This window comes from Alosa pseudoharengus, unplaced genomic scaffold (genome assembly GCF_046254945.1).
Source record: "Alosa pseudoharengus isolate Yale_2024_CS ecotype anadromous, Long Island Sound unplaced genomic scaffold, YU_APseudo_1.1 YU_APseudo_1.1_scf_2, whole genome shotgun sequence".
NCBI lineage: Eukaryota > Metazoa > Chordata > Actinopteri > Clupeiformes > Clupeidae > Alosa > Alosa pseudoharengus.
The window spans coordinates 48634759-48651720 of record NW_027468663.1 but is presented as its reverse complement, the minus strand read 5'-3'; the positions used below and the strand labels follow the sequence as shown (position 1 = coordinate 48651720).

At 45.8% G+C, this 16962-nt stretch overlaps 1 protein-coding gene across 2 annotated transcripts; it reads left to right on the top strand.

The window, feature by feature from the left end:
* The first annotated feature begins 1937 nt into the window (after window positions 1-1937).
* On the top strand, window positions 1938-12958 carry LOC143134714 (KN motif and ankyrin repeat domain-containing protein 3-like). 2 transcript variants are annotated; one of them, XM_076295308.1, is made up of 10 exons: window positions 1938-2092; window positions 5570-5637; window positions 5783-7354; window positions 7537-7612; window positions 7951-8166; window positions 8334-8412; window positions 9142-9361; window positions 9748-9890; window positions 10603-10803; window positions 11800-12958. In XM_076295308.1, the coding sequence occupies exons 2-10, from the start codon at window positions 5622-5624 to the stop codon at window positions 11881-11883; spliced, it is 2607 nt and encodes an 868-aa protein (XP_076151423.1). In that variant the 5' UTR covers window positions 1938-2092; window positions 5570-5621; the 3' UTR covers window positions 11884-12958. The 2 variants fall into 2 exon arrangements, with proteins under 2 accessions (XP_076151423.1, XP_076151422.1); XM_076295307.1 differs by having other exon boundaries at window positions 7948-8166.
* The last annotated feature ends 4004 nt before the right edge of the window (window positions 12959-16962 follow it).

Here is a 16962-nt window from a genome sequence, read left to right as displayed (position 1 = left end):
AAGATTCTGATACCATCCTGGCAACATTTTGGACACTGCGCCCTAGCAAAATCCTGGATCCCATCCTCCCTTTGATGTTGTTAGGATGGTATCAGAATCATAAGTTGGTAAAATTGCACCATGTGAAGGGTTTTCCCAGATCACATCACATATCGGAATGTATACAAAATGGCTTGGGAGGTCAATGTTGGCATGTACAGTAATTGGTATTTCATCTCTGGGAGAATTTTTACCCACCTGACCTAATTGGTCCCATGTAAATCAATTATGAAGGTACAGAAGTGCATTTGAAGGGACTCTTCAGGTCTTTGGCCTTCAGTTCGTAGGAGACTTTTGCTACAGAAGGCACTGTGCCAGAATCCATTTTGGAGTGCTTTTGCGTATCCATGACCTCAGCACAGCAGTCCGGTAAATTTAAGTTATATAATATCAATCAAAGTGAGTGAAGTCAAAATGACAGGATGACACACTGTAACACTCTCTTGGAGACCTCTTTAGTTTCTACATATACAGCAATCAATTGCTAATATGAATATACACATATGCTATTCATTGAGAATTAATAGGGTTTCTCTTGCACTGTAACATGTGAGTCAGACAATTTATTAATATATCTGCTTCTCAGGTTAGCCTTCTGATTCCCCTGTACTCTGGAATTTGAGTTTAACAATTTTCTTATGTTTACACAATTACAAGAAAACAGATTTGTTTTGATTGGAATATTTTTCGTGTCTTCAGTTTGCTGGCAGAGCAGCTGTGAGTTTTCATTTAATAAGGCAGTTGGTTACAAAGGGGTTTTGTGATCCCAGTGCTTTTGGCAAAGAGATAGATTCACACCCCTCTGTGTGCAGTTGTAGATGCTGTCCTACAGTACACCTTCCCTGTGAGTAGTGAGTAAAAACCCAGTAAATATGGTGTGAAGATGACTCACACATAAACATTTTTCTTGGTATGAAGCAAAACACCAACACTTTTTGTTTTGATGTTTAAATGCCAACTGTGTCACTGCTCTAATATGGAAAGCAATGATACTTAAGAATTCCACATTTTTTATGTAATTTTTTCCAGTCCAAACCACAATAAATAAATGCTTTTGGTTGTGCTGAAATACAGTACTGAAGCAGTTTTAAAGATTTATGATAAAAAAAACCTCCCAGCTTCAACACACTTAACCATCACATAGTAATTTAGTAATAACACATATTTAGCACATTTTACACATTCTGTAAGAAGAGTGGAATGAATTATACCAACTCCATTGTGTACTGTAACTCCATGTACCCATCAGAATCAAGCCAGCAAACAGTGTTGAACCAGGCTGATGACCACCATGGAGAGGCATGATGAGAAGCTGGGTGGGGTTCAGCGTGTGTGGGACGGTGCCGGCTCTGGATGTCGGGATGATTGTGGCCCAGGAGAGGGGAGAGTGGAAAGGAGATACCTTAAGCATGAGTGGCATGCTGCCCCATGGGACTCGGAACACTCTAAATCCCCGAGCCCCCTCTGGTATTCTCGTGATTACAGAGGACAGTCAGGCCCCGCATAGCACTGGATAGAGTTACACTTCAGTGTGCGTGGAGTGGGGTAGGTGCACGCACGTGCATGTGTGTGTGACAGGGCTCACGAAAGCCTTTTGGAAAAATGTTGTCCCTGTCCACTGTTGATACCCTCAGCAATGAGCCCTGTTATGAGAGCTGTCCCCCAAGAAAAGCCACTAAGTAGTTACTGCGTCTCCAACTGCTTTGTTTGACCACACCCTCTGGCTCCTATTGGATCATAGCTAAGGACCATCCTTGCTGCAGTGACACCCACCGTCTGTCATTGGGCAGGAGACAGAGAGGAGAGGCATGGCCGCCAGCATCTACCCTCCCCTATTGTCAGCACACAATAACACTGCTTTATGTTCTAGAAGAATTTCTAACTCGCGTTTTCTTGAGCAGCGGCTGCCTCCCACTTCAACTGGTGTCAAGCTGCTGTCCCTGTCTCAGAGTGAGACAGAGAGAGGAGAAAAGGCTCAACAGGACCACAGCCAGAGACAGGCGTATGCTAACAGGAAAGGTGGAGAAGCCATGCCAAACTTGAGGTATTTAAGGTAAGTGATCCACATGAGGGGAAACTTGGATTTCAAGCATCCTGTCTGAGAGCAGGGGGAACTTCAAAGTGAGTGGGCTGTGTTCTTCATTGGTGAGTGGAACAAGTCCTTTGAATGAAGCTTATTTTGCACAGATCAGATCAGTCTCTTCTTTTCCATGATGCAACTTCCCTACCAGTGACTAGGCGTTAATGTTGTACAGCGGCATGAGTTCTGTCACACATAATTAAGATATTTGTGGGACTTTGTTGGTTTTCATTTAATCAGTATCATACACACATACGCATGTGCACACACAAACACACACACACACACACACACACACATTGACACACATGGTTACAGACAGTGGTTAAATATTTCAGTACTCTGTCTTTGCCAGAAACAGCTATACAAAGTTTTTTCAGTTTATTTTTATTTATTTATTTTTTGTCTATTTCACCACAGGGCATGTGGTGCTCACACTGTATTCTGTCAAGAGCAGTGCAGCTAAATGTTGCTGTAGTAATGTGAAACCTGTAACATACCTTTGGCGCATAACAACACAACCTCACATGCAGCATGTCATGATACTGGTACACATGGTACACATGTCCTATTGCTCTTGGCATGTGGCCTAGATGATTGTCAAGTTTTGCAGGCGAACAAAGAAGAAAGAAACAGGGAAAGAGAAAGAGGGATGGAAAAAAGAAAGAGAGAAGGGAGAAAAGGAGTAAGTGTAAGAGTGTGAGTGTGAGAGTAAAAGAGAGAAAAACCTGTGCTTAGTGGCTCTGACGGAGGGGTGAAAAGAACAGACATGTGAGAGATGGCAGGGTTGATGTATGGCTCAGAGCTTAAAGAGAAGCCATGGCTGTGCAGTGGTGGGACTGACCAGGGACAGCCCTCAGAGGGCCAGAGCAGGCAGCGTGCATGGAAAACAGGGCCTGTCTCTCCCTGCCTCTCTCCATTTCAAACATAAGGCATCTGACAAGGGGGGATTATAGTGAATGAGAGAGAGAAAGAGAAAGAGAGGTTGGCAGCTGTCCTTAAACCAACTCCAAATTGTGGAGCAGGAATGAATTTGTGTGCTGGAAAAAAAACGTTCGGTCAAGAGGGCCAAACAGGAAGAATAAAATACCTCTCTCTCACTATAAAGCCAACTGTGTGTTTGTGTGTGTATGTGTGTCTCTATGGCCATCTGTCTGCGTATGCCATCTGAGATCGATATAAATATTATGGCTGTGCAGTACGCTGAATCACCCACGGCCTGCTGAGGTCAGCGCCACAGGCATTAAGATGATCTCTTCATGTAGCTTAACATGGTTATACTTTTCAGAATCCTTGTGGTTAAATCTAACAGAGCAATTTGTGCCAACACTGGCATCAAATGTTCCATGGTCCCTCTTCTCTTTTCTGCTTTTCTTGCTATTTCTCTCACTTTGTCCCTCTCACTTTCCATTTCGCTCCCTCCTCCTCCTCCTCTCCTTCCTTCTCTTTTTTACACATCCCTCTTCCTCACTTATTCTCTCGCTCTCACTGAAAGTCTGGGCTTAAATGAGCCATTCTTTCCCAGAGGTTACACTGTTTTTAAAGTTTATTTCAGAGGGAGCCAGCAGTTTCTAAATTGTCATGAGTTCAAATTCAATTTGTGGTGGACAAAAGAATGCAATGGAAAGAAATGTATTTAATGAGAGTCCTTTTTTTCTTCTCAAAGGGCGCAGCAAGTATAGTTGCACAAGAAGAGCTATAATTATGAGAGGACAGAAGTGAGGACTGTGTATAGGGACTGAGCAGAGGCCTAGCTAAACATCCTCTTCGTCCATTTGGCTAGCCGGCGAGAGAGCAACTGCGGCCAAAAGAAGTGATCTTTTCCTTCAATTGTCTTCGAACGCTTTGGAGCGGATGCTTCTGTTTTAGCATTTTTCTATTCACCAGACGCTTTCATCCGAAGCGACACAGGTCACAGGGGAAGTGTAGAGCTGCATCTGTACTTGACCCTCATGGGAAAACGTCAGCAGGCTCTGTGGGAATGGAGGAAGGTATATAAAGCCTTCATAAAGACTACATAACATATTAATAACAGCTACAGAAGGAAAAGAACCAAAAAAAGCAAGTCACTTGGGCCACAAGTGGCCATTTGATGTTTGAGTTTTTAAAAGCTAGACATAAAGAAAGTGACCCAGCGTGTGATTGACAGTGAGGAGGAAGAAAGGCGCTTTGTTTTACGCTGTTGCAGACCTGGGGTCATATATCCGGAGACCGCCGAGCTGACTCTTGTGTATCCAGGGTTAGTTTTTAGAGTCAGCCCTCTTTTTTGATGTTATTTTTCTCACACACCAGCTGTATGTGGTGATTAAAAGCCATGGATGTTTTTAAATGAAAATCTTGAGGGATCGCGGAGTGGACTGGAAATTTCAAAACGTTCTTATGAAAACAGTTCATATCCACATCTATGCTGCTACCTCCTTGGAACCTAGAGATTTGTACATCTTATGTTTGCATGTAAGGGTGTGTTTGTGTGTGTGTGTGTTGATGTATGGGTAAGGGTCTTAAGGATCCAATCATGTCAGAAAGGAAAGCTATTCGAAGTCCAAACAAGGCTTGAGTGCGGAAACTATACAGTATGTCCTGTCAACACTTCAGGATAAACTGGACACATTGTTTTGAGTTGCATTTCCACAAGGCGGTCCCTTTTTCCTGTCTCTCAGAAGGTGAAAAATGAGTGCAACAACAGGGCTTATGGGGCCATGGCACAGCATGCTCCGTGTGCTTCTACTGACACAGCAGACTGAGCACCGCACCGCGTATCTGATTCCCCTTTCTGGCACAGAAAAAGAGAAAATGAAAGAAAATAGCCTGTTGCTTATACTGATGGGCATCACTCTGAATGATAGCTATCAGTCTCGTGTAACTGAGACAGAGATAGATGGAGGGGAGGGGGGCCTGACATACCAGATAGAATTTGTGTGCTTCAGAGAGAAAACCTGAGAGGGAAAAGTGTATGTCAGAGAGGAAATATGTCTCCTATACTTTTTGATATGCTGTATGCATGTAAAGCTGGAGGTTATGTCTTTATTTTGTGTGTGTGTGTGTGTGTGTGTGTGTGTGTGTGTGTGTGTGTGTGTGTGTGTGTGCATTTTGTTGTTGTGACCGACAGAGACAGCGAGAGTCCAGTTGCTTTTTCTGTTTGTCTGTTTATTGCATAGTTGACATTGTTTGGGTTGTGGCTGCCGCTGTGGTGCCTCCGCTGCAGCATGTGGTCAGAGATAGGGCAGGCAGGCAGAGCCAGAGTCAGAGGGAGAGGGAGAAGCCTACACATCCCGAGAAATAGTGGATAGAGAAATTCTGAGGAAAAACAGAGGATTCTAAAGATAGAGAGAATAGTGTGTGAGGTAAAGAGAAAGAAGGGGGGTGGGGCAGTTTCTTTGGACAGTTATGAAAACACGTGGGGCATGAAATGAGGAAAACAGCAGCTGATTACAATCTGATTATTTCCAGGCTGTAAGTACTCTCCAAGGAGCAACTGAACAGAAGCCTGCAAATAAATGGAATGGAAAAACAGACAGGTATGTTTAACCATTTGTCTGTTAGTTGTGATGTTAAAACAATTTGTTTAGATTTAAAATACCATGAATAAATAAATAAAAACATGGTTATATGGACTTGATGTTGTTGTGTTGCTGATTAAGACTATTGTGTCTGTCTGGCTAGTAAATGGCATATCTCCAAACATGAATGGGAATTCGAAAAGGCCACCCTCCTACTCAGTGGAGACACCATATGGCTTTCACCTGGACCTGGACTTCCTGAAGTATGTGGACGACATTGAAAAGGGGAACACCCTCAAGCGGGTCCCCATGCAGAGGAGGACCAGGCCCGCCAGCGCCAGTGCCCACCACAACCACAGCCTCCCGGGCCACGGACGCACTCATGGCCCCACTCAGTGGAGCTCCATCGGCTCCCTCTGGCCCAAGGCCCGCGGCGCGGACGGCCAGCACACGTACGACGGAGTCCCGTCCGGCTATCCCAGACATCCAGGCGCCCCTTGCACATCGCCGACCAGTGCTCACATGGAGGAGAGCATCCGGGCGTTTGACGAGCAGCCGCTGGGGTGCTACGTGAGGCCCAATCTGCTGCGGGCCTCCAGCCTTCCGGCCACTGTCCTGCAGCGCAAGCGCTCCGAGTCCAACGACGACCCGACCAGTCCCCGGGGCTCCAGGGGCCACCTGCTGCTGCAGGAGGACGACGGCGGCTCCTCCGAGGACGTGTTCGTCGACTCGGGCAGGATGTCGGCGCCGGTCGGCGGGGCAGGGGCGGGGACTCTGCAGAGGCTCACGGCGGCACTGCGGCGGGTCGGGGAGCTGGAGGAGGAGATCCGAGTGGTCCCAGAGCTCAGGGCCCAGATCTGCATCCTGCAGGAGGAGAAGGAGAGGCTCCTCACCAGGCTCTACTCGGACCCGGAGAGCAGCCCGGAAGTGCCGAACTCCGGTCCGAAGGCAAACGGCCGACTGCGGGCTTCACAGGCAGGCGGCAAGGCCGATTGGGGCAACGGGCACAGTTCGGGACGCGGCTCGAGCAGTCTGGAGGATCAAGAGGAGGACTGGATGAGCCGGGAACTGCAGCGGCTTGAAGAGAAGGTCAAGGCCTCTTCTGTGCAGGTGGAGACTGAGGCCATGATGTCATCCGTCCGAGATGGCACACTTTCAGGGGCAGGTCAGCGGTCAGCTCGCTCAGTCCCCAGCAAGGAACGAGCAGAGCACCAGTCTGTGGACGCCCTACAGAAGAGGCTCGCTAGCCTGGAGCAGAGGCTCAGAGAGTCAGAGAAAGAGCTGGAGATGGCCAAGACCATGCTGCAGACCCACGTGGAGGACGGCAGACTGAAGGACCAGAGAATAGAAGAGCTCAGGAAGATGGAGAGAGCCGAGGCCCAGCAGGATGCTAGCAGAAACCTAAACACCACCATCAGCTCCTCATGCTCAGTCACCCAGCAAGGAATGCCCAGTAAAAAGGATGCCTCTGAAATCACCCCAGAGGAATGGAGAGTGGCTGGGGATGGAGGTAGCAGACAGGAGGGGACGGAACCAGCGCACGTAAGTCACCACGTGGGAAGAGTGCGCCAGCTCCTCCAGGAGCAGTGGGAGTGTCTGTGCGCAGGCCAGAGGCCGGCGGAGCCCCTCCCCCCCAGGGTCAGCTCCATCCAGGAGGAGCTGGTGAGGCTGGTGGACACTCTGGCCTCCTGCGTGGACCCTGGGCAGAGGAGCGGCCCTGGACACCAGCTCACCGGTTGGTTTACTGCTAACTGCTAACCTCACTGCTAAAACAGACAAACAGAATGGCACAAACACTTGATCTGAACTAACTTTCTCAACCAATTGGTATATTGTGTTGAAATTCTTGAAGAAAATGCAAAAAAAATCTGTTCTTTGTAACTGTAATTTAATTATGTATTTGTTTCTTATTCTCAGAAGCTAAGACCTCTGCTTTGGGAGGCGAGTATTGTCTGGTTGAAGAGACTATCAGGAGTGGTGGAGCTAACCATAGGTAGGTTTATGATGACACACTCATGGTTGAAGAGACTATCAGGAGTGGTGGAGCTAACCATAGGTAGGTTTATGATGACACACTCAAGCCCAGCCCAAGGCGCTCCAAACAACCTTAATTGCCATGACTGTCTCTTTGAGGTCAAATCCTCTGTGTTTAGTTTACTGCTGTGTCACACCATATTAATTCAGTGCAACTCTGTGAAGCATAATTAATTCCAATCCCAAAATCGGGCAGCTGGTCCTCATCATGTGATAAGAGTTGATTCTATAGTTACTGTGTGACGAAGCTTTACAATTCCACTATTATACTCAACTCAACAAAATGACTTCCAGCAGGCCATCTGGTTGTGAGGAGATTGTAAAAGAAGACTCATCACACCGAGATGAAGCCAACCCACATAGGAGGACTGAACGAGAACAGGACATTCAGACACAGCCAGGATCACGAAGACAGACAACAGGGTCAGCAACGCAACAGGAGAGGACAGAGGACATGTCTGGACACCAGGGGGGATCGAGAGAATCGGTGGAATCAGGAAATGAAGCAAACAGGTGAGATGCCATTTGTGGAGACAATGTAGTTGAAAGCAGACATACTCTACAAATACTGCAGTATGATACTGCTGTTCTATAACCACATCACAGTGGCATTTTTTAGGGGCTTGGGAAATTCGGGGAAAGTAATATGGATTCATTGTGTTGTTTCATCCCTTTGACAGGGTTGATGAGGCCTTCATCGCTGCATGTCTTTACCTGAGGGACCACATGGATGAAATGGCAAATCTGAACGATGACATGGTAATGAATGAACTGTTCCACAAAACAGAAAGAGCAACTCATTCTATTCAGAATGGTAACATGGCATTGGGTTTTGATTATGGGGCGTGTTTCAATACAGTTTTTGTATACAGGGGGGAAAATGCCTCTGCATGCAAAAGGATAGACCTACCAATCAGAGCAACAAAATATGTGAAGGGAAAACAGTCAAAAACATCCTTCTTCTCGACAAATACCTTAATCGCTGTTCTCTGTTTGGTTTTTAAAGTAATTGCCCTGTTAATACCTTGTACAGTTGATGCAATAATGCTATCTAAACATCTTGCTTCTCTAGTAACTGTTTGATGTAAACAAAATCAACTCAAGTGTGCTCAGGTGACATGAATGACTAGGCACAGTTGCTCTGTACATCCTTGTATAAAGCCCGCCCAGACGATTTGATTGGTCCGAACACCTTTGGTTCGGGCATAGAGGCTTTTCAGTGGTGCGACTCCAGAATTTCCCAAACTCAAAATTTGTGGGCGGGGTAAATTCAGGGTTGGCTTCCAGTGGTGTCTCTTTTAAAGTTTAATCAAATCAATGTAACTCTTTTTTAATTATTATGAGAATATACTGTACCTTTGGAATAAAACTGCAGGTGAAAGACAAGTGTGAGAGAGATGCAATGGGTAACAGGAAATGAATATTGAATAAATATTTGTGATGGCTGAGACGTGTGTGCTGAGGAATGCTGCATGCTTTTATTTCCAGAGGCAGGCCTTGACGGTGGTGTTCCAGCAGTGGTTCCATGTGACGGCTGAGGAGGACTCGTCTGTCCACACGGTGGCGCTGTACCTGGACAAAGTCAGGGCCGCGGCGCCCTCGCTTCTTCACTTCCTCGTCAACCTGGCAGACGACAACGGCAACACTGCCCTGCACTACAGCGTGTCTCACTCGAACTTCGCCATCGTTCAGACCTTACTGAGCACAGGTCAGTGTTCATGCTGTGTGTGTACGTGTGCGTGTGTGTATGTGTGTGTACACCTCTCATCAGCCTACGTACAGGTGTCACATCATCTGGCGCTGTGTGTGTACTGTATGGGTGTGTGTGTGTGTGTGTGTGTGTGTGTGTGTGTGTTTGTGTGTACACCTCTCATCAGCCTACATACAGTACTCACATCATCTGGCACCACTAGCATCCACATTCATTTAGCAACCTGGTCTCCAATTTAGGACACAACATAGACATTAAGGCACAAGTCTTATCAAAGCACTTAGCCCAACAAGGGCACTTGCGTGTTATGTGCATCTATGTGTTTGCTGTGTTGACTTCAGCGCTGAGTGAGGTCCCTTCTCTGTGTGTGTGTGTGTGTTCAGGTGTTTGTGACGTAGACGTGCGGAACAAGGCCGGCTACACCTCCATCATGCTGGCCTCTCTCACCGCTGCAGACTCCGCTCTGGACCTGGAGGTGGTGCGCCAGCTGCTGCGGAGTGGAGACGCCAGCGTCCGCGCTGGCCAGGTCAGCCCCTCCATCCGCTGCCCACCCCGGCGGCAGTGACAGCACCAGGCCGCCCACTGCACCTCCACCACCTCCACCATCACCACCACCACTATCACCACCACCACCACCATCACCACTACCTCCACCACCACCACCACCACCACCACCACCACTACCACCACCACCACCACCACCACCACTACCACTACCCTTTATCTACACTCCACTGATGGAGATTGGACTAAAACTCTATCTTGTACACCATGCTCCAAAGTTCACCACCAAAAGTGTTTTGGCAAAATCATTGTTTTTGTAAAAAAAAAAATATATAATAAACACATCTAAATAATTCTTCAAAAAACACAAAATGCGGTATACAGTATATACATTGTACTACACAGTAGGACTGTATTGTCACTTACTCTAACATTCATTATTGTAAATGTAACCTTAATGCATCAACATCTAACTTCAGCTGGTTTATAGACACCTCTGTCTAAAGGCTTGTACACTGCAGTGCAGAAGTAACCACTATTGTAGGCTGGTTTGTAGGCTTTTGTTTATTAACAAGAAGCATGTGCTCTTGTGAACACTATCATCTGTATGACTCATATCAAATAAATGGATCAATCAAACAGTTTTAAATCAATACACATATTTAATCCTTGACTTGGCTGACGTTCTCTTAACAATGAGCCTTGGTAGGATGACTAGCTCCTTCTCTCCCCAGGCGGGGCAGACTGCCCTGCACCTGGCTGCAAGGCACGGGCGCCGGCTAATCGTGCCGCTCCTTCTGGCCGCGGGCGCCGATGCCAACGCCCAGGACCGCAGCGGCAGCACTGCCCTCATGCTGACCTGTGAGCGGGGGCATGGCGACATCGTCGCTTTCCTTCTGGAGCAGGCCAACTGCGATCTGACCCTCACTGATAGGGTCAGTTCCCCTTTCCATCTCTTCCCCTTTCTCTCTCACTCTCTCTCTCTCTCTCTGTCCTGTATGCATGCACATTGTGTGCCACACACTCACATACTCACTCTCACACACACACACACACACACACAGATGGTAGAGAGGAACAGCCGGTAGCTGCATGCTGATAAAAATAAACGCAACTGAACATCAAAGAACAGGGGGCCAGTGGAGGCTCCTCGTACAGCAGCCTCCAGGTGGCAAACTGTAGTAGTGCTAATCTAAGAATAGTGTGGTGCTCATCGCACACATTTGGGAAGCTCTACCTCTACCTACACCCTCAGTAGTCCAACCCAAGTGCGGTCATAAATTCTCAATCCCCCCCCCCCCCGCTGATGGGAGTTAAGTTTTTATGTTTGTGAATAACAGCAATATGATAGGAGTGAGGATTAGCCTTTAAAGAGCTTTCACAAACTTGACTGGAAATGAAAGCTCTACAATATGGCACAAGCTTAATCAGTCCTATTGTGAAGGCGCTAAGTTAATCCTCCTCCAACACGCCTTATCTTTTTGGTGGAGGGGAGAGAGGAGGGAAAGGGTTGACTCCACACTTGCATGTGTCAGAGTGGCTTCTCCTCCCCGCCAGGAAGGTCTTACTCATATGCAAATGAGCACTTCTGTCAGCCCCAGTGCCTTGGCTGAGCTGCAGTTTGCACAACCTGTTTTTGTTGTGCTAGAGTGCCTGTTTTAGTACATTTGCAATGTTAAAGAGATCTGCACATCTTTTTTTTTTTTTTAAATCAAAAGCCATTGTCATAATGTGAAATTTAAATGGCATTATGATTTAGGCGAAGGAGATACTCAGTGTGACTTGTACGTAGTTTGGAAAAGGTGTCTAACCCAGCATGACTATCATTTATCAGTAGATGTAATTAGACATCAGGTATGACTAAATATCAGATAGCATCTTATCTGACGGCTGCACATTCTCTCCTCTATGTGTGTGTGTGTGTATTGCAGGAGGGACGCTGTGCTCTGTCAATAGCTCTCCAGGCGTCCTTTACCGACATTGCCGACCTTCTGAAAGCCCACATGGCCTCCTAAGGCCCTGCTGAGACTCAAGCCAGATCACTCACCAAGAAGACTCTCTCTCTCTCTCGCTGACTCAGATAGCAAACACTGTTAAAAAAAGATTAGCACATTCAATATGACCCAGTCAAGTCATCTTATTGCTTTGACTTGCTTTGTTATGTCAACGTGTAGGGTCAAGTATATACTACACATAACCTTGTTACTACACACAAACTTGACACTACATGTTCACATAACTGAACTCAGTCAAAGCAATAACATGACCTGACTTGGGTTATATTACCTGTGCTAATGTTTTTCTACTAACACACACACACACACACACACACACACACACACACATAGTCTCTCTCTCTCTCTGGCTCAGATAGCACTGTCACTGAGATAAGAATCTCAACAGCAGACATAACTGTAAAGAGGAGATAGCGGCTAAGTGTTTGAATGAACACTTTGCAAAAACATACAAGCAATACCAAACATTTTGTAAGTAGGTGCAAACACATTCTAAAGTCTGAAGGAGCATAAGCAGAGACTGGGGACTGTTCCTTTTATCAGTGGCCATATGACAGAATGTCAGATATTGATGAAAATACTCTGAAGACCACAGACAGTACATCAATAACATCTCGGACATCATGCAAATATTCTTTCTCTGTCTCACACACACACACACACACATGCACAAACACACACACTAGAACATGCAAGAAGAAAGAGTGGTAGAGAAAGAGACATCAGTCAGTCAGGAGTGGGAACAAAGCCCTGCAGTTTTATGAGTTGACAGTCAAGTTGACTCTGCCAGATTATGCTTGGTCCTGTCAGACCTTGTCTGGCTGGAGTAATGTGTAAATGTTAATGTCAGTTACAATGTAAATCATCTACAGTGCCTTAGTCTACAGTTTTAATATCCACCATTTATCGTTCTCAGCATCTTTTAGCTATGATATTGCTGTAATATTGCCTTTTGCTGATGCCAGCAACAAGCACTTCAATAGAATCGGAAATGACCACCATACCACGCAATTTCCCCAGAACTGTTTATCCAGTACTGTGGCTTCTATCTTTCAATAAATATTTTTAATAGCCAGCAGTGTACACATTATTTCATACAGACTATTGAGAGAACACATTTAAGGTGGATTTTATTTTAACGTTCCAGGATTCTCTGTAAAGTCATAAACTCAATGCATACATCTATCTGCAGGTAGACACAACAGAATCTGTGTAAATACCCTGAAGCCGTGGCTCTGGAACAGGATATGAAGATGAAAGATGAAAGAGGTTATCACATTCAAGGCCCTAGGAGGATTGCTGTCGCTTTACATCAATACACCGTGCAGAGGCTGCTAAAACAGAGCAGCTCACTGAGAGTGCAAGCTAACCTACTGTATGAATCAGAGTCAGTGGTTATGGAAGTAGTTAGCTACTGTATGAGACAGAGTCAGTGGTTATGGAAGTAGTTAGCTACTGTATGAGACAGAGTCAGTTAAGCTCCTCTCCCTGTGTAAGATTTTGCATTGGCTAATTAACAGTTTTGGTTTCTGAACATATCCTTGGCCAGTGCAGACTAAAAAAAAACACACACTAAATAACACAAAATAATACCATACTGTACCCGCCTTCTACAGTTTACAAACACACACAGAAACACAAACCCACAGTGATGTTTCCGTCTGATCAACTAAAGATCCTCTAGGAGGAGCTACATCATCACACATGTGATATAGGATGTGTATGGCAGACTAATAGGCCTGGCAATGCAAACACCTGAAACACGTCTGAAATGGTGTCACATACAGTAGGCTAATATTCTTCAATAAGATTAAATTACATAGACTATTATAGGTTTAATTACACTTCTTCTTGGATTTTTTAAGTAGTTGTTCTGTGAGCTAAAAAAAGAACGAGAAAGTTTCAATATAAGTCGGTCTGATGCAGCATACAGTAGATGATACTTTGAACTTCAAAATCCAGCTTGTGGCTGTAAAACATTGTATCCTTCCATGCCTCACTATCTCTGCTTTGCTTTCTTACACTCACACTCACAAATATGCATGTTTTGTTTATTCAATACTGCTTGTTTCCCGAAGGAGTTTCTCCGAAGCTGTGTTTGGGTTCCTGATGGCAGAATCAGACATTTTTAAAACCCTTTTCTATTGTAGTCTCATAACAAGTCATAAAGGGAAAATGGCCATCTATTCTGACGGAATGCGCAACAAGAACTCTGTTGGACCAGTTGTTAGACCAGTGCAATCTATTGCTGTTGCTCCCTCGTGGATTGGGTTCAGCTGAGGCATTCTCTTTGGATGAGATGGTATTGAGCTTTCATTGATATGTGTGTGGGAGAGGTTGCGTTAGGAAAGGGGAAAGCGAGAGAACAGGACATAAAACAAAGCAGAGAGAGGGAGGGTGGGGGCACTGGTGCTGAATTGATTGCTTCCGAAAATCATCTTGGCATTCCGCAGTCTGCTGGGTATTCAGTGCAGGAGACAGTGGGGTCAACCCAACCCAGCCCAGCCCAGCCCTGCCCAGCCCAGCCCAGCCATACCACGTACAGCAGCTGACTGGTGCAGAGGACGTGGCCAAGAAGCACAGCAGCAATCTGGGTCGCCACCACCCTCACTGAACCCTTACAGGCATAATAGCACACATACATTAGTCAGCCACGTTTGAAAACACAAACGGGAGTGTTAATACTAAAATAGCAGCCTTCAGCATACAAATGCAAATGACATTTCTAATAGATCTACATCGAGATAATATTACTATCATCCAGGTTAAACAGAATAAGAGACACACACAGAGTTTTAATCCATTTTATATATCAATATAGAGAGAGCTGTTTTGAAACATTTCATAGAAATATGCAACCATTTTGTCATACAGTAAAGATTTTTAGCACACAGACAGAAAAATAAAAAGATACAAAATTAAACAAGGCGCAAAACAAACTGAATTGCCAAATAAAAATACAAATTCACATGTAAAGAGTGCTGTGACACCATTACCCCAAAACTGAGTGAACTGTTGGAAGAAAAACAAGAAAATAAACAAACTCCAGTAATAACACACAAAACACTTTTGGCAGATAACACTTCATTGTTACGATAAAAAATCCAGTGTTTGCTTTTATTATTTTTGTACAAATAAATTAATGTATGGGCAGACTTTTATCTAAAATCTTATGTACAGAATTTTACATCTATGTATCAAAATTCCCTTATGAAAACATATCTACACATCTGGATTCAAAAACACCACAACTTCACAATACCAATATTAAATTTAACACATGTGCACACTCGCTCACTCACACACATACACACACACACACACACACCCATCAACCCTCACAGTTTGACAGGAAATTGTCTATATCTGATTTTCAACATCGTTGCGGGAACCAAGATGGACATCAGAGCAGAAACAAAAAGTGTGACAAGGGAGCACAGCAGGCTCACTGCTCCAAATGCTGACTGACCATACAGAGCATCTACTGCTGCAGGGACATCAGCAAACTAACATGCTGCATGGACTTTGGACAAGGTGTGCGGCTAGCAGTATTGAATGGCAGCAAATTAGCCTTTAGTTAAGCCCTTGATGTATCGCTCTCCATAAAGCATCCTTGATGTGTGCTCTACAATGTCAAAAAACACTTCTGTGGGCACATCATCACACACACACACACACACACAAACACACACACACACACACACACACATATGCCCCTTAGACATAATCACATTCTCCCTGTTCTTGCTGTCTCCTTCCTAACACACTCTTTCTGCTCCATTTCCCTGAGACAATACAGAGAACTCAACACGTACAGATTGGCGGATTGTTTGGCAAAACAACAAGAGATTTCTATCGCCTCTCCATCCCTCCTCGCCTGTGCTGCCCCAGGCGACCCCACTTCTGTCCAGTCCTTATGCGGACTTCAAAACTCCAGTGGCCTCTCTGATCTGAAACTTCTGTGAGTCCAGCCTGTCCCTATCCGTCAACGCTGGCGTCGACGAGCCGGAGCGGTTAGTTTAAACCGGGCCTCTGGGAGCCACACATGCAGACTACCGAGCTCGCTCAACTTCCTCTGTCTTAGCGGAGGGCCCGGGGGGAAGCGAGCAGGCATACGCTCGTGTGGAATGCGACAGAGGGAAGCAGATGGCGAGAGCGCAGGCGGAGGGTAAACACAACGGCGGAGAGCGCAGCGCTGTTTCGCTCCGTTCCCCAGGCCACGGGGGCCGTCGGGCCACACAGCAGGACGGGGCGAGACGAAACGAGACGAAACGGGACGCGGTGAGCGAAAGCTAGAGACTCCTTTCATGTACAAATATGTCCCCACCAGCAGAAATGGCAGCCTAGTTTTGGGGACCTAAATTTGTGCAGATGTGTTGCAAACGTGCGGGTTGGGTTTTTTCCTGTCCCTTTGTGGATATTTTGGCTGTATTTTGTCCAACCATGCACCATCACGCCATGTGTGTACACATAAACAGCAAAACACTTTAGTCTGAGATGCACTGAGGGTGCAGATTTTGTTCCACTTCACGGACACATAGCTGATTTTGAGCTGCCTCTATATACATATTCAACACTTTTTTTTTATACCCTTCACACACCGCGTAGTATTTTGAGTCTTGTTTATTTTCTGCTGTAATCCAAGCGTTGTTGAGGGACAGGATTCTCTAATTTTGCACACTCTCAGGAATGTATGCCCCCCCCCACCCCCCGGCACTGCAAACATGCTTTGAGCCACTGACGCCATCACTAACTCAGTCCCACTAGGTTGCCTGTGATCCAGGCTTGCAGTCAGTTGCTCCCCACCAAAACGGATCGGGGTTGACAGACACATCCTGTGGGTACGCTGAGCACCAAGGCATACAAGTTTAGAGTGAGTGTTGACTGAGCGCTGGCTAGTCGAATTCAGTTCAGTCCCTTTTCGACAAAATAATCAAATAAACACCAGAATAAATACATATATAAATAAATAAAAAAGGCAAAGCTGAGCCACTGGGGGAAGAAAGAACCGAACACAAAAACAGGGACCCCAGGGGTCTCTCGTCCCTGCATCCTTATTGAGATTTCAAAGAGGGACGA